The sequence below is a fragment of the Pelmatolapia mariae genome, linkage group LG2 (assembly GCF_036321145.2).
Source record: "Pelmatolapia mariae isolate MD_Pm_ZW linkage group LG2, Pm_UMD_F_2, whole genome shotgun sequence".
NCBI classification, from domain to species: Eukaryota; Metazoa; Chordata; class Actinopteri; order Cichliformes; family Cichlidae; genus Pelmatolapia; species Pelmatolapia mariae.
Genome location: NC_086228.1, coordinates 686,028 through 700,789, shown reverse-complemented (window position 1 = coordinate 700,789; position 14,762 = coordinate 686,028). Strand labels below are relative to the sequence as shown.

General features: G+C 45.7%; 1 protein-coding gene across 6 annotated transcripts in view; it reads right to left on the bottom strand.

Moving 5' to 3' along the window:
* Nucleotides 1-350: 350 nt before the first annotated feature.
* The window catches only part of grin1b (glutamate receptor, ionotropic, N-methyl D-aspartate 1b), a 63,771-nt gene continuing 49,359 nt past the window's right edge, over nucleotides 351-14,762 (bottom strand). For 2 of the 6 annotated variants that reach the window (XM_063489426.1, XM_063489434.1), the window contains 3 exons: nucleotides 8,777-8,884; nucleotides 8,450-8,603; nucleotides 351-3,580 (listed from right to left, as the gene is read on the bottom strand). In XM_063489426.1, the coding sequence (XP_063345496.1) occupies nucleotides 3,297-3,580; nucleotides 8,450-8,603; nucleotides 8,777-8,884 (546 nt within the window). In that variant the 3' untranslated portion in view covers nucleotides 351-3,296. The remainder of the gene's footprint in view (nucleotides 3,581-8,449; nucleotides 8,604-8,776; nucleotides 8,885-14,762) is intronic. The other 4 variants (XM_063489460.1, XM_063489469.1, XM_063489442.1 and 1 more) reach the window with 3 other exon arrangements.

The following is a 14,762-nucleotide window of genomic DNA, read 5'->3' as shown; positions in this document are numbered from 1 at the left end:
ACACTCCCAGTTTCTGCTCTCTGATTGGTTCATTCTGGTGGTTCAGCCTAATGACGGCCTGCCTCTTGTCTCCTGGTCTAACGAGGGATCAGACTAGGAAGCCGCTCACCCAACTGTCCGCTTACCTCTGGCCATGTTTAAGAACCGCTCGCGTTAAACCGGCTGAGGCTGGACTGTCGGAGTCCGACTCAGCTGCACCTGCAGAGATAAAAGTACAACCATCCCACAGACGCCGACTCCGACTGCGCTCGTCTCGGTTTAGTTAAAAATATTCACACATCATGGTCACAGTGGAGATACGTTCACAGGACCGCCACGAATGATGTCACAGGTAGAAAAACTCAGACGCGTTTCAAATAAATATTAGTTTATTACTGAAAGTGTCGTCGGCAGAGACGACGGGCAGGTTAAGCTCAGTTACACAAACACGGATTCAAAAGTGTTCACGTGATGACACGGCGCCGCTAAAATCTGAAACACACACCAAGCTCTACAGCAACACCCCACTTCCTGTCTGACACAGGAAGTGGATTAGAGTAAAATGTCTGCGGTGGAATCGCTGAAACTCGACTCGAGTCGAGCGGCTACATGTGTCAAAAAACAACCAAACACTAACCGGGCTGGAGGTCAAAGGTCAATGGTGCACAGATGGTGGGAAACTTCTTCTTCTACAGTTTCAGTGTTTATGATACAGGAAGTAAAATGTGAACACAAAAATAAAACTTCTTCTAGCGAGCCGCAGTCAATCAGCTTACAGGTGAGACCTTCTTCATCATCATCATCATCATCTGTACAGTGTGTTTACATCAGAAACAAAGTAAACAACAAAAATAAATACAGACTGTGACATCACAGCACGTCACGTGTCATGTGACACGGGTGAGCTGCACCAACACTCATCAAAGTTTCTAAATTAATACTACCCATAAATACGTTTAAGAAGTCTTTTATTTTGAAATTGCCGAACCACTTCAAAGTAAAAGACAGTTTCTTAAAAACAGCTGAGGAAAACTTTCAGATATTTTGTTCTTGACTTTTATTTTTGAACATGAACGTCTTCCTTTGTTTCCTGTGTTACCGACCAGATCTCAGAGGATCTGAGCTGTGCTTCCTGTTCAGAGGGTGTTCTTCCTCCCCACAGTCAGTTTCAACAAATCAACATGAAGTGCCTCCATATTTCTGTGATGCCTGGATATTTAAACGGCGTCACATTTAAACACTTTTGTTTTGCTTCTGGAGTTTACTCTTTAATCGTTTGTCCAAAGAGCTTCTAAACCTCCGAGTCGTGTTCCTCAGTTTAAACAAAATAAGAGCGTGAATGAGTCTGCGGATCACCGTTAGACTCCCATCACCAGGCTGAATCTGCAGATGTGCTCCAGCTGTGAAGCGATTGGTGCAGCTCGCCTGGCGTGAAGCCGAGCGTCACCGAGAACGACGGCGTGAAGCCCAACTTGTCACAAACCTGATCAGACCTGCACAGGTCACGCCGGCACGAATACACGTCAGTGTGAGGAGAATCGGAAACGTGCAGCTCAACACCGAGAGAGGAACCTGACGCTCACGTGACGACATCGACACTTTATCACATATCATTTTATTCAGCTTTCATTTCTGGAACAAAGCAGTACTCTTATTGTGAAGTGCACAGGAAGGACTGTAAACTGTGCCAAAGTAAAAGTCATCATTAATAACGTGCCCTGCCTTACGAGGACGTTTCTGAATGAAATGATTGAACTTTATTCCGTAAAAAGAACAAATACGTTTTTCACTGATGTGAGCGTTTGTGGATTTTCTAAATGTTTCTAAATCATATTCGAAACTGTAAAAACATTCATATAAAAACAACATCTGCCCATACAGATGTGATGTGTTTGAGACATACAGACGTGTGTGTGATAACTATACATAAATAGGTATTAATGTGTGTTAGTGCGTGAACGCATCACGCAGCACAGCCATGTATCTGTCACTGAGCTGTAAACTGAGCTTGTAAATAAATTAAAACTATTATAACGTCGCTGTTAGTTTTTCATGGACTTTCTGGTTGACGTCTTGATGCTGACAGACGGGTTGACCTCGCTCGGCCGGCAGGTCGATTCTCAGAGCGATGCCTGCGCGTGTTCTCGGTGACGTGCTCGGCCGGCTGCTGTTCTTAACACCAAAAACGTGGAAGCCTCCCAACTCCAGCTGGCTCTGTGCGGAGTTAGCAGCTTTCCACGGGACATCAGGTTGGAGCTAAAGGGCTGTGGAGGTAGGCGGAGACTGACATCATCAGTGGGGACACAGTGGAGGAGGGGCAGTGACTACATCTCCCAGCATGCACTGGGACTGTCAGCGGTGGGAGGAGCTTTTGGGGCAGAAAGCATCCCTTTTACGTGCACGAGGACATCTCTGTATTATGGGGACATTTTTCCTTTATGAAGACAGTCAGGCACTGTGGGGACACTCTGCATTACGGAGACATGAGGACATTAATGCCAATAATAGACTGAAATGTCCCCATGTCCACTCACAGCTGCACAGTGCAGAAGCGGGTTTAAGGTTCAAATAAAGTTTTACCAAATTTTCCTGAACACAGAGAAACAAACTGTCTGGATCGCTGAACCAAAATGGCGCAGCTTCCTGCTAACAGGTCATACGTCACTGTGAAAGGACGTCACCCACAAACCTCAGTGGGATGACCCCACACTCTGGTTCGGTGATCCGGGCGACATCTGTGACTCTGTGTAAAGGAACCACCTCCTGTCCCAGAGGCTCCTCCCACCCGCCAAACTGTAATCAGTAATCGGGGACGCAGGTGATCCTGGAGATCGATCCCAATTTAGGCTCATGGACTCAGATCAAGAAGAACGGCGCCGCCAGTTATGACCAGTTCCAAAACCAGTCATACTTTTGATAATTCAGTGCGATCAACAGAACAAACTGTACAACACCACAGACATCCACCCGAAGGAAACCAGTCCCAAACAGTTCTTTCAAAATAAAAGACCCTCTGGTGGGAGGAGGCAGACAGCTACAAGCAGAGGAAGGCAAGTGTGTGTATGTACAGTGTGTGTGTATGTACAGTGTGTGTGTGTGTGTGTGTGTTTGTACAGTGTGTGTGTTTGCTTTGTGTGGTGGGAGTTAGTGTGACAGATGGTGTGTGTGTTTGTAAAAATGTGTGTGCTGCTTAATGTTTGTAAATGCTTCTATTGACATTTTTGTGGGGTCCTGTGATTTAGGCAAATTTTGTGGGGACAATTCTGCATTATGGGGACATCCTTTAAGGTGTTCAGTGTTAGCATTAAGGTTCCAGATCAGCTTTTCAGTCCCATAAGGAATAAAGATAAGCGTGTGTGTGTGTGTGTGTGTGTGTGTGTGTGTGTGTGTGTCACTATGGGATACCGTCCAAAAGCCCTGCTGTCATTACATCGTCCTTCCTGTCCATCTGTGTGTGTGCGTGTGTGTTTGTGTATCCAGAGGGTCAGTGTGTGTCTGTGTGGCTCAGCAGCAGCAGTGAAGCTCGCTCGCTCTCTCAGACCACGGTGCTGACGGAGGGATCTGATAGGTTGAGCTGGCCGGTGATGTCGGTCGGGTACGGCTACAGAGAGAGCAAACACACAGGTTATAAACAGCATCATCACACACTGGCTGATCCTGAGCTGTACCCTCTCATGGGTCCTGCCTACATTCCTGTTTTCATCTGAAGAACTTATTAGCAGTGGAGGAAGCGTTCAGGTGTTTTACTCAGGTGTTACCTGCACACAAGCAGCTGTTAGCATGAAGATGCTAACAGGTCTCCTGTGTTAAAAAGATGGTTTTGCACATTTGCACCACAGCGAGCCTGTCAGACTTCACTGCAGACACACAGGATCGTTACGTTAAAAATGCCCTGCTTTAAACAGATTAATATCCTGGCATCAGTGCAGGGCTGGACATTTGAATCCTACATCACTTTTCACTCGTCTACAAAGCTCACCGTGATATTTTGTGACGTGTTTTAAAGGACCGCCCCTTAAAGGTTTCAGGCTGCTGGACATGAATTAAATATCGTCTCCCATCGTGTGAGCCGGGCTGAAGCTCTGCCACGGGCAGCATCAAACTTTCATGTCTGAGCAGCAGCAGCACGGGCCAAGCTGTCGGTTCGATTCCCAACAGTGTGCGTTGGTTTCTTTAGGAAACCTGATTGTGTGTCAGCCTGACAGCGTTGTTGACACAGGCCTGCAAAACACACGTGAGTTTCTCTAAGACAGAGAAATGATCAAAGCCGTGCAGCGCTGTGAACAGCAGGCTGTCTGTCTGCTGTGTGAGCACAGCTGGACTCATGAACGAGTGCTGTTCTCAGTATGGACGAAACGATGATCGCACTCGCACAGACGTTCACTGTGGACACTGTGGACCTCACCACTCTGTCTCACTTCATAAGACAATTTTTCTAACATTAGTTTCTGATGCTAAATTAAGTTTTAATGCACATATTTTTAAATTATGTATAATATATAAATTTATACTGTGAAATCAGTTTTCCTGCAGGGATTTTAATCCTAACATTCATTTTTTATTCTAGCATAGATCATTACTGCCAACATTTGAGGGTCACTGATTTTATGCTAATGCTAGTTTATTTATTATGTTATTATTGATGTTTTTGCATTTTCTTATATGATTTTAACCTCTTAAGCCCCAAGGGGGTTTCTGAGCTTCCTGCTCGAAAATGTAATGCCCAAATTAAATTGATTATTTCTCTGCAATTACAAACTCTGTCCTTACAATCTTGGTATCAAAATAAAGCTAACACTTGGGAAATTTAATCAGAGGTGTAAATATTAAAGCAGATATTACTGTGTCAAAGTTACTGAGACTGGAACACAGAAAAAGTAAGTAGATTTTATTCTCGCCTAATTTTTTTTTTGTAATTTTTAGCATATAACCCTTTAAAAAATATGCCTCAGCTCACATTTGGTTCCAGAAATCCAGTAATCAACATATAAGCATCATCTGTGCAAAGATTTATGTTTCTAAAGTAAAACAGTGAAAAACTACAGCCCTGTCAATACATGAATATCCAGACGTTGTACAAAAATGTCCAACTTTGGCACACAATTGGACACCATGCCAGTTGATTTTTTTAGGTATTAAAGAGCAGAAAGTAATAAATTTTATTAACAGGCCTAAAAATGCTTTTTTTAAAAATATATTTTGGAAGAATTAACCACACATTTACATGGTAATGGCCCTTTACTGCAGTGCGCATAGAGCGCTTCATTGGCCTCTGGCCCTTTAAACTCCAAGGGGCTGTAACTTTGGTTTCTTTTGGTCAATTTGCATGATTGACACCTCTTTTTAATCGTTTTAGCCAATAGATTCAAAGTAACGATGCCATGTTCACGTCACTTCAACCAATCAGACGTTGTGATGCCAAAACCCACGTGGGTCCAAATTTATTGCATGTAGCGTCTGTCCAGTCACGTGTCTGTAGGTGGGTCTAAAATGGAGGTTGTTGACGGAAAACGGCTCTGATGCAGCTAGGTAGGCGTGGTAACTACCGGCAATCACGTGGTTACCGGCTACCGGCGAAAATAACGGAGGAAATCGGGACGGTAAGCCAATTTCTGTCTTAGCGCATTTGCGCCACTGTGTGTTTTTGCGGTCTTCTTTTGCGGCTCATTCAGTGAATTTTGGTCAGAGTGTGGTGAAACTTGGTGTGTGCAGTCAGTGATAGCCCTGGAAGCTAACCAGCCTATCTTTAGCCGGTTACATGAAGTCTGAAAAATTTCTGGTTCGGTTTTGTTTGTTTAGCGGACTTTTGCGCATTTACGTAACTGCTCGTTTAATCGCGGCTTGTTTTCGGTGTGTTTGGTGGTTGTAGAAATGGTTTATATGACATTTTAGCTGAGATTCAGAGGTTTCTGTGGATACCACACATTCTGGACTTATATTTCTCACCCCGTGTTATACCGGGGGCGTGGGGCTTAAGTAAATGTTTTCTGCTTAATGTAATCTTACCTGTTCTGACTCACAATAATAATTACCATCACATATAAAGAAAAATGTTGATATTTTTTAAATGTCACACTGTCAGTAGAACGTGTCGACGCCTGTTTAATCCTCATAGAAATCTAAATGTTGCGTCTCCAGTTCAGCTGATTTTATGGGATTGTCGGCAGAAAGCGCAAAAACACAGCAGCTTATTCTTCATGCTAACATCAGTGTTTTTATGCTAGCAGAAGGTAGCATAGAAACACTGTTTGTGTGATTCTAACAATATTATTTTATTTATATCCACCAAATATGTAGATTGTTTGTGTAGGCCTGACACTGCGTCTTCTGTCACACTGCACACCATGCTAAGATTAGTTTTCCACTAACAGTTCTCTGGAAAGACCGGAGCTCTGTGGCTGGAGACCAGTTTAAAAATCACAATAAGTTTAACTGTTTGACACTAAAATATAAAGACATGATCAGTGGCACAAGACTTTTGCACAGTGCTGCATTATCAATAAGTTATAACATAAGCATGCTAATGCTAGCATGCTAAGAGCCCAGCACGCTCTTCATGCATTTGTAGCCACAACTTTAAACATGTAAACAAAATGCAGAATGTTACGTAGTTTTTAGCTGTTGTGCTGTTTACAATAAAAAACTAGAATCGATGAAGAAGATCAAAACTGTTCTTAATGCACAGTTTTGATCATGCTAATGTTGGTTTTTTTATGCTAACATGAATTGTTTTCATGCTAGCGTTTTTTATGGCAACATAAACATTTTCGTGTGAATGTCAGTGTTTTTTGACAAAATAAGCTTGTGGAGCTTTTTTCACCTTTTCATCTCCAAAGCACTGAGTAGGAAGTGGCTTCCAAAGTTTAACCAGTCAGATGAAAGCTGGCTTTTAGAGTCGAGGGACTTAAAGAGACAGTAAACTGGCTTGTTGTAGACGGGATTGTTTTCGAGTGTGAATCGTGAGCGGGTTAGCTCCTCTCATGTAAACATCAGAAACCACTGAGGAAGCCATCCAATGCAGACCACAATCAATGCTGTACTCTGAGTAAAAGTACTTAGTTACTTTCCACCACTGCTAATGTGACGACTGATGGAGTTTGCCCGCAGCGAGGCGGGGCAAAGCTGGGGGTCTGGTTTAGAGTGCGGGTGTGTTTTCAGCCTACAGTCGGTCGTGCTTGCAGAGGAGGACAGAGGCAGTGTGTGTGTAGTACAGCATGTAGTCTGGACACCATTCAAATCCACTGAGAGAGAAAAACACTCATATAGAAAATAAAGAGAGATGATCACAAAGAGAAATGAGTCAGCTCTGCTCCAACACCCGCTTCAGCTGGCTGGGTGTGATCAGCAGCTGGTTCTTCTGCTGCTGATGAACATTAAAGCGTTTCAATGAGCTCTCCTCACTGAAACAGTTTAATGTGTAGCAGCTCCTTAAATCCCTGAGATGACACGCTTTGGCACTATTTTGACTCCCTTTACATCAAACCACTGCTTATCTGGAGGGAGGAGGGATGCAAAATGTGCCAGAACGCTGCAGATTTTAAGACACATCACAAAGTTTGGCACATTTCAGATCGTCCAACTGAGGAGGAGAGTTTCACCAACGCTGCAGGAAAACAGACCTCAGAAATCCTGCAGCTTCGCTCAGATCTGAAGCAGCCACAGTAACAGCACTGGGGTCATTTATAGATCGTTAACAGCCGAGTCCTGTGGGAACAAGAGACGGTCAAGAAGACCTGAGCAGCCGACCAGACGCTGAAACAGACACGAGTTAGAGGAGACGGACGAGTCTCTGCTGGGCAACCTGTGAGGGCAAGAGGCCGGGAGACAAAGTGTGTGGGGACATTTGGAAATGAAGGGACAGAGAGATGACAGGACAGGAAGGAGAGGAAACAACCAATCAGAAAGAGACAGGAAGAACGACAGGACAAAGGACAGGACAAAGGACAGGACAAAGGACATGACAAAGGACAAGACAAAGGACATGACAAAGGACAAGACGAAGGACAGGACGAAGGACATGACGAAGGACAGGACAAAGGACATGACAAAGGACAGGATAAAGGACATGACAAAGGACATGACGAAGGACAGGACAAAGGACATGACAAAGGACAGGACGAAGGACATGACGAAGGACAGGACAAAGGACAGGACAAAGGACATGACGAAGGACATGACAAAGGACATGACGAAGGACATGACAAAGGACAGGACGAAGGACATGACAAAGGAGAGGACGAAGGACATGACGAAGGACAGGACGAAGGGCAGGACGAAGGACAGGACAAAGGACATGACAAAGGACAAGACAAAGGACAGGACAAAGGACAGGACGAACGACAGGACAAAGGACAGGACGAACGACAGGACAAAGACGGGAGAAGAAAGACCACACAGTCTGACCCTCTTCACTTCTCCTTTGCAAGAGGACGATGTGAACCGTGTGAAAACCCAACAAGCGGACCCTGACCTGCCTGGGCGGACCGAACCGGACGTTTCTTTCTGTCTTCAGTCTTTCGCCTTTTGTCTGTCTCAGTGGGACAGATGAGCTGATGGAGGTGGAAAGCAAAGATGGCTGACCGACAGACGGGCGGCCATGATGAGTCAGCAAGGAGATGATGGAGCTGGAGATGAGACGAGAGGGCGAGAGACACACGTGACGAACCGAAGACAAACAGGAGGCAATTACAGATGAGCGAGAGCAGAGAAAAGAAAGACAAACAGATAAAAGATGGAGTGAAGCAGAAGACACGTGGAGGACAGGAGGGAGGAGGGTTGGTGGTCTTCATCTCCTTACCGTGGTGTCCCCGGAGGCCCTACGGCGTTTGAGGTCGGAGGTCGAGGTGATGGACCTAAAAGAGGTTTTCAGTTTGGGCTCGGGCTCTGCTCTACCACTTTTCCTATCCTAAAATAAATCATACGATAGGTGCACACACACGTTAACACGCAGCAGAGACACTCGGCGAGCTGCATGAGGACACACCTGAGTGTGTGTGTGTGTGTGTGTGTGTGTGTCAGACACACTGATCAGCCACAACATTAGAACCACTAACAGTTCGCCTGAGTAATAATTTAGCAGGAAGTCGAGTCGATGGGAAGTTTGTGTGAAGCTAAAGTGGCGTGATGAGGAGAGCAGCTGCAGGCGGAGGCGGGACTATCGTTCCTTCAGTATTTATGTGTCTTGTTGCTGTTTCTTGTTTAGCGGCGTGTCGTCTAATCGAAGGTCAGCTGGTGGATTTAACAGGAAGCAGGTGAAGATTGTTAAAGTGAACCTTTGTGTCTGAACCTTCATCATCATCATGACTGTGGCTCGACACAAGCGCGGAGCGAGAGCGCCTCCCGCTGTTCAGGGTCTCATTACTGCCCGTGAGGTTTTCAGGAGCACGGCCATCGTCCTTCTGTTGAGCTCTGTTTGTTTTACTTCTGTGATTTTCCTCTCTGGACCCTGAAAGATGATTTCTGCATAACCAGTGAAGGTGATCTAAAGGATGCACTGGGACAGGTCGTGGGTCCCTGAGGCCCACTGAGACCTGATCCCACAGAAGAGCTCCTGCAGCACAAAGCAAAGAAGAGACAGAACAAAGCATCGCAGCGCTCTGACTTCTTTCCAACATCGAACACTCGTACAATGAGCTGTGTGACGGGTCACTGCCTGCCTACATGTTTGAAATGTCATTTACTGAGGAGGAGACACTCGGCTGTAGCTGCTCTCTACCTTTGATAGGAACTCACTGGTTTGTTCCTACAGGTGGACTGGAGACTTGGTGACCTGTAACACAATCTGACCTCGTTGTTTTAGTCATCCCAGAGGCTTCAACTCTATCAGCTGATCCTATTCACCTGGTGATCACCTGAGGTGGTCGTTGGCCACCCTGTCATCAAGTGAACTACCTCAAGGTTCCAGTAAGGCTTCCACTGACTGGAAAAGCATCTTCTGGCTTTGTTATAGGTGGCTGACCATCAGTGCTGTGAGTCACCACCTCATCTGTTGGATGAAGCGTAAAAAGAAGTCTAGCTGCCATCAAACGACCTGGTGGTCAGAAGAGTCAGAGCTGGACCGTGGAGCGCCAGAAGAAGAGTGTCCAGTCTGATGAAGAGTGTTTTATTTCCCATCGTCAGGACACACTGGAAACCAACGCTCCACCAGCAGCAGGAGGATCTGATCCACAGAGGCTCATCTCACATCCACCCAGAGTCACCTCCACCTTTTATTTTGGCGTCAATTATTAGAACAACCAGCTCACTGTGATATACCCACGACAATTTCCATGTTCAAGTTTTGATTGGTCTGACTGTGTCTTCAGCTCTTTATCTCTCTCCCTGTGCATGTTGGGTAGGTTTCCTGGGGTACGCCGGTCACCCGGGCCTCCCCGAGCCTCCCCGAGCCTCCCCGGGCCTCCCTGAGCCAGGGACTGGCAGCTGCAAGTATGAGATGGGTTTTATGGTTAAACACCCCGCCCACCTCTGAGTATTTGTGTGCGTGTTATTGGTTAACTTAATTCACGCCTGCGTGCAGCGTCCTGGCTCAGAGGATGGAGGTGATTAGGTGCTTCTAATGCTGTGGCTGACGGCTGTATCCCTGTTATGTGGTGTGTCAGTTCTCGGTGCCGCAGTGAAGCTCTCATTCAGTTCACTTTGATTTCTACAAAAACTGCCTCCGAGCGCTGCACAGGACCCAGAGCCTGAACTCCCTACAGCTTCAGATGAAGTGATGTTTCAGTAAAACGGAGGAGCGCTGTCCTGTTTTACTGCCCACACAAACACACAGCAGCAGGGAGACACCAACGTGAGGCTCAAACACAGGAACACGACAGGAAATCAACCTCAAAGCAAAGGAAACATCGTGGGGGAGGGGAGGGGTACGGGGCAGGGGAGGGGGGTGAGGCAGGGGGAACAAAGATGGTGTATGAGGCCCGAATGAAGCCGCGAACACGTGGGATCATTATACCAACACTCTGCTGTTATAATGCCATCTTTCCTGGGGAGGGCAGGGAACAGAAAACAGAACGGGGGAGGGGCGGCGGCACATGGCTGATGATCACATGGCGTCTGACCTCTAACATCGTCTGAAGATATAAGTTTGACCTTTGACCCACCACAGTGACAGTTCAGGTGAGAGCTGGGCATCAGTGGCGAGACGTTCTTGCTCTGTTCTTTTTACTGCCAACAAACCGTACGAGGACGTAAACACGGGTCAAAGCTGAAACCGTGATGTCATAGGCGGGGGCGGGGTTATTGTTAACAAACTCAGCGCCCACCAAAATGAAAAATCTAACTTAACTAAGAGAAACGTGTTTTTATGCTGATGCAAATATCAAATCAACAACTGAAATATTAATAAGTCCAGAGATGGGCTGTAACGTGTTACTGTAATCCCATTACTTTTTTCAAGTAGCTTGACCGACACTGGTCCAGTATAACCTTACATGTACCTCTGCTTCTTTCAGTGTCAACATTTTTAAGATGTACTGGGAAGCCTGGAGCAGAGAAACCAGCAGTGAAGCTTTAATGGTACAAAGTCACATGTCGTGTTGCAGGTTTGTTGACAAAAAGAAAAACAGAAGCTGTTTGAATTTCACACCCAGCTCTCGTTTGGACTCTCAGAAACACGTTCAGTTCAAAACAGAAAAACCAAAAAGCCAACACTAATCTGACACACAGGTTTAGCCAAAGGCCCAAACTGGGTGTCAGACTGGTTAAACTGGGCAGACTGGTCCCAGTGAGATGTTTCTGGGCCCAGTGACAGAACAGTGGAAGACTTGGATCGGAGCAGCAGTCAGTAACAGCACATGAAAAATAAAAAAAACACCATCATTACAGGTTTTCAGTCATTGAGTAACAGGATACGATGAACACTCTTCCTGCCTGGACTCTGCTGACTTTACTAAACGTGCATGAAAATGAAACAGCAGCAAGTCTTGGAGCTACAAACCACATAAAGCAAAGAGATGCTCGCACTGAGTTTCATCCTACAAGAACTCAAATGTTCACAGTGTTTTCATTAAAGAGTCTTTCTGCAGGTGGCACGTGTCTGTATTCCCCAAATATAACTGTGACAACACTGTACAGATGTCACCGTTTCACAGCGTTCTCACGGATCAATAAAGTTCAGCTTTGGTGATATTAGTGTATCTGTCTCTGTTTGGTAGATTTCCCCTGAATGTTCTTTACTTTGGTATCTCTGTGTCTTATTTTGGTTTTACTTCCTCCTTCTGACCATCTGTCCTCATGTCTTCCACCACATCTTCTAATAGTGTCAGGAGGACGTCTACGTGACCCACCCAAAGACATGGCCGCCATCGGCATGATCAGCAACTTTGGACAAACAGCTATTTAAGAAGCCCCCCCCCCATACAGGTCACCTTACAGATGTGAGTGTTCCAAGTATTCAGAATAAAGTTTGAGTCTCACACAAACGTTATAGGAGCGTCCTGGGGGCAAACGAGAGCCCGTCAGTCGATCGTTACTCGGAGAGAAACGCAGGAAGACACGAGTGTTAGCAGGTTTGCTGGACGGGGACCTGTCAGACTGATCTGTCTGAGGCTAGCTGTCTGAAAGTCCTGCCCCCTTGAAGTCTGCTCTCTTCTAATTGGTCATTTTCTGGAAGCCTGCTGAAGGGCAGCAGCTTGTGAGCTGTGCAGCAAAGGACTCGATAAGTAAACCTGTAGACAGTGATCCATCATTATTTGAAACTTGGGCTCATGTGACGTGAATAATCACCTATTACATGTTAGCAAATACTCAAAACCACAACAGGTTTAAGGAATCTGTGGAAAATACAGATGATTGTGTTTCCGAGCTCCTCCAGCTGCTAACACCTCTGCTAACTCTGGGCCTTCAGTCACAGCTGTGTGAAGTGCTAATCATCCTCAGCTAACTGCTAGCCTGCAGCGGCTGGCGTTTGAAGTGCTAATCCCGGCACGGCAGCGAGGATTATTCATGTGACAGCTGAGCACAGCTGCTGGCAAGAAAACATCTGGAACAAAGGAGAAAGGGAGCAGATTTCTCCTGTTTTCTGATCGTGCAAATGTGGATCCAGTGTTCAGTCTTCAGTGTGATGAAGGATATATTTATGAGATCATTTTAATTTGTTAGCTACAGAAAAAATAAGACCAGAGGAGGCCGAATTGAATTAATCGTGAGGAGGACAGCATGAGCTCAACAGTATCCCCTTTATCATGATATCAAAGCCTGGGTTGCATCATTGCCATTCCAGGACTAACTGTAAGAGCAACGAGCTGCAGGTTTACATCCCAGCACATGTTACCACACCACGTTATTATCACTGTGACTTACGCTGTACGTGTTTTGGCTCTCCAACATATTACTACAGCCTTACAGTAATCTGATTACAGCCTACAGTAATCTGATTCATCATTTAATCCATTCTCCATGTGTGAAATTAGAAATATCCTGTCTCAGAGTGACGCAGAAAAACTAGTTCATGCATTTATTACTTCCAGGCTGGACTACTGTAATTCATTATTATCAGGAAGTCCTAAAAACTCCCTGAAAAGCCTTCAGTTAATCCAAAATGCTGCAGCAAGAGTCCTGACAGGGACTAGAAAGAGAGAGCAGATTTCTCCTGTATTGGCTTCCCTTCATTGGCTCCCTGTTAAATCCAGAATTCAAAATCCTGCTCCTCACATACAAGGTCTTAAATAATCAGGCCCCATCTTATCTTAATGACCTTGTAGTACCATATCACCCAAGTTCCTCTCTCAGGTGAAGTGTCAGAGGAATGAATGAGTCTCAGCCTGTCTGTGTTTTTTAATTGGTCTGTTTGCTGTGTGAGGCTTTGCAGCGCTCCCACAAAACCCAAAGAAACCGTGAATGAACCAGCTGTATTACAGCTCAGGTCATGTGACTACAGGTGCACAACGATATCTGTAGATTCCCGCCGGCCTTCGTTCGCCCTCACAGAACCATTAAGTTTGATTTGAAGCTTAACTACAGCAGTCATTTTAACGGCGCGTAATCAAGGAGACAGAGGCTGTCGGGAGCATTTCCACACCACCGCCAGCTGTACTGTGCATGCTTGTACCGGATGTACTGCATCCATCCTGCAGTGACTGCAGTAGTTGTGTGTGTGAGTCCCCGCGGTGCTGATCTGATCACACATCGGTCAATTAACAGCAGGAAGTCGTTAAAGTTTGAGAGGAAATTAATCAGAAGCCCAGGTGGAGCGAAGGCGTCCTCGCTGAGCCAGTGTTAATGGAACTTCCTGTTTTACCTTATCATAAGTCTGACTATGACGACGTGTGGATCTACACACAGACACAGCTGTGTTTTCATTCTTCCACTGACGTGCACTTCACACATGCAGCAGCTGAAGAAGGGCAGAAGATTACATTCAGGCTACGTCCACACTGGCCCGGCTAGATTTGAAAACAGTGTTTTCATCTGAAAACGCTCCGCGTCCACACTAGCGTTTTCAGTCGTTTCCACAGAGTTGTGCGTCCACACTGAAACGGCCAAAAACGCTTACGTTCCAGTCCTGCGCATGCGTGAAACGCAAGAAGATTCCACCTGCCTCATTTCTGTCTTCCGTTTATTTACTTTCCGGCTCTTTGAAACGTCGCAGCAGAATGTCGAGGAAAAGCAGCGAGTTTTTTAAATGGACTAACAATGAGGTGGAGTTGTTGCTGCGAGTAACACAAAAGTACAAAGTTACAAAAGCGAGTGAGAATTAAAGAATTTGAAGAAAAGCTCTCTGGAGCACGTACAGACTGATATTAATGTTTTTTAGGGCTGTCAAACAAAACAACTGCTGTATAACGCCC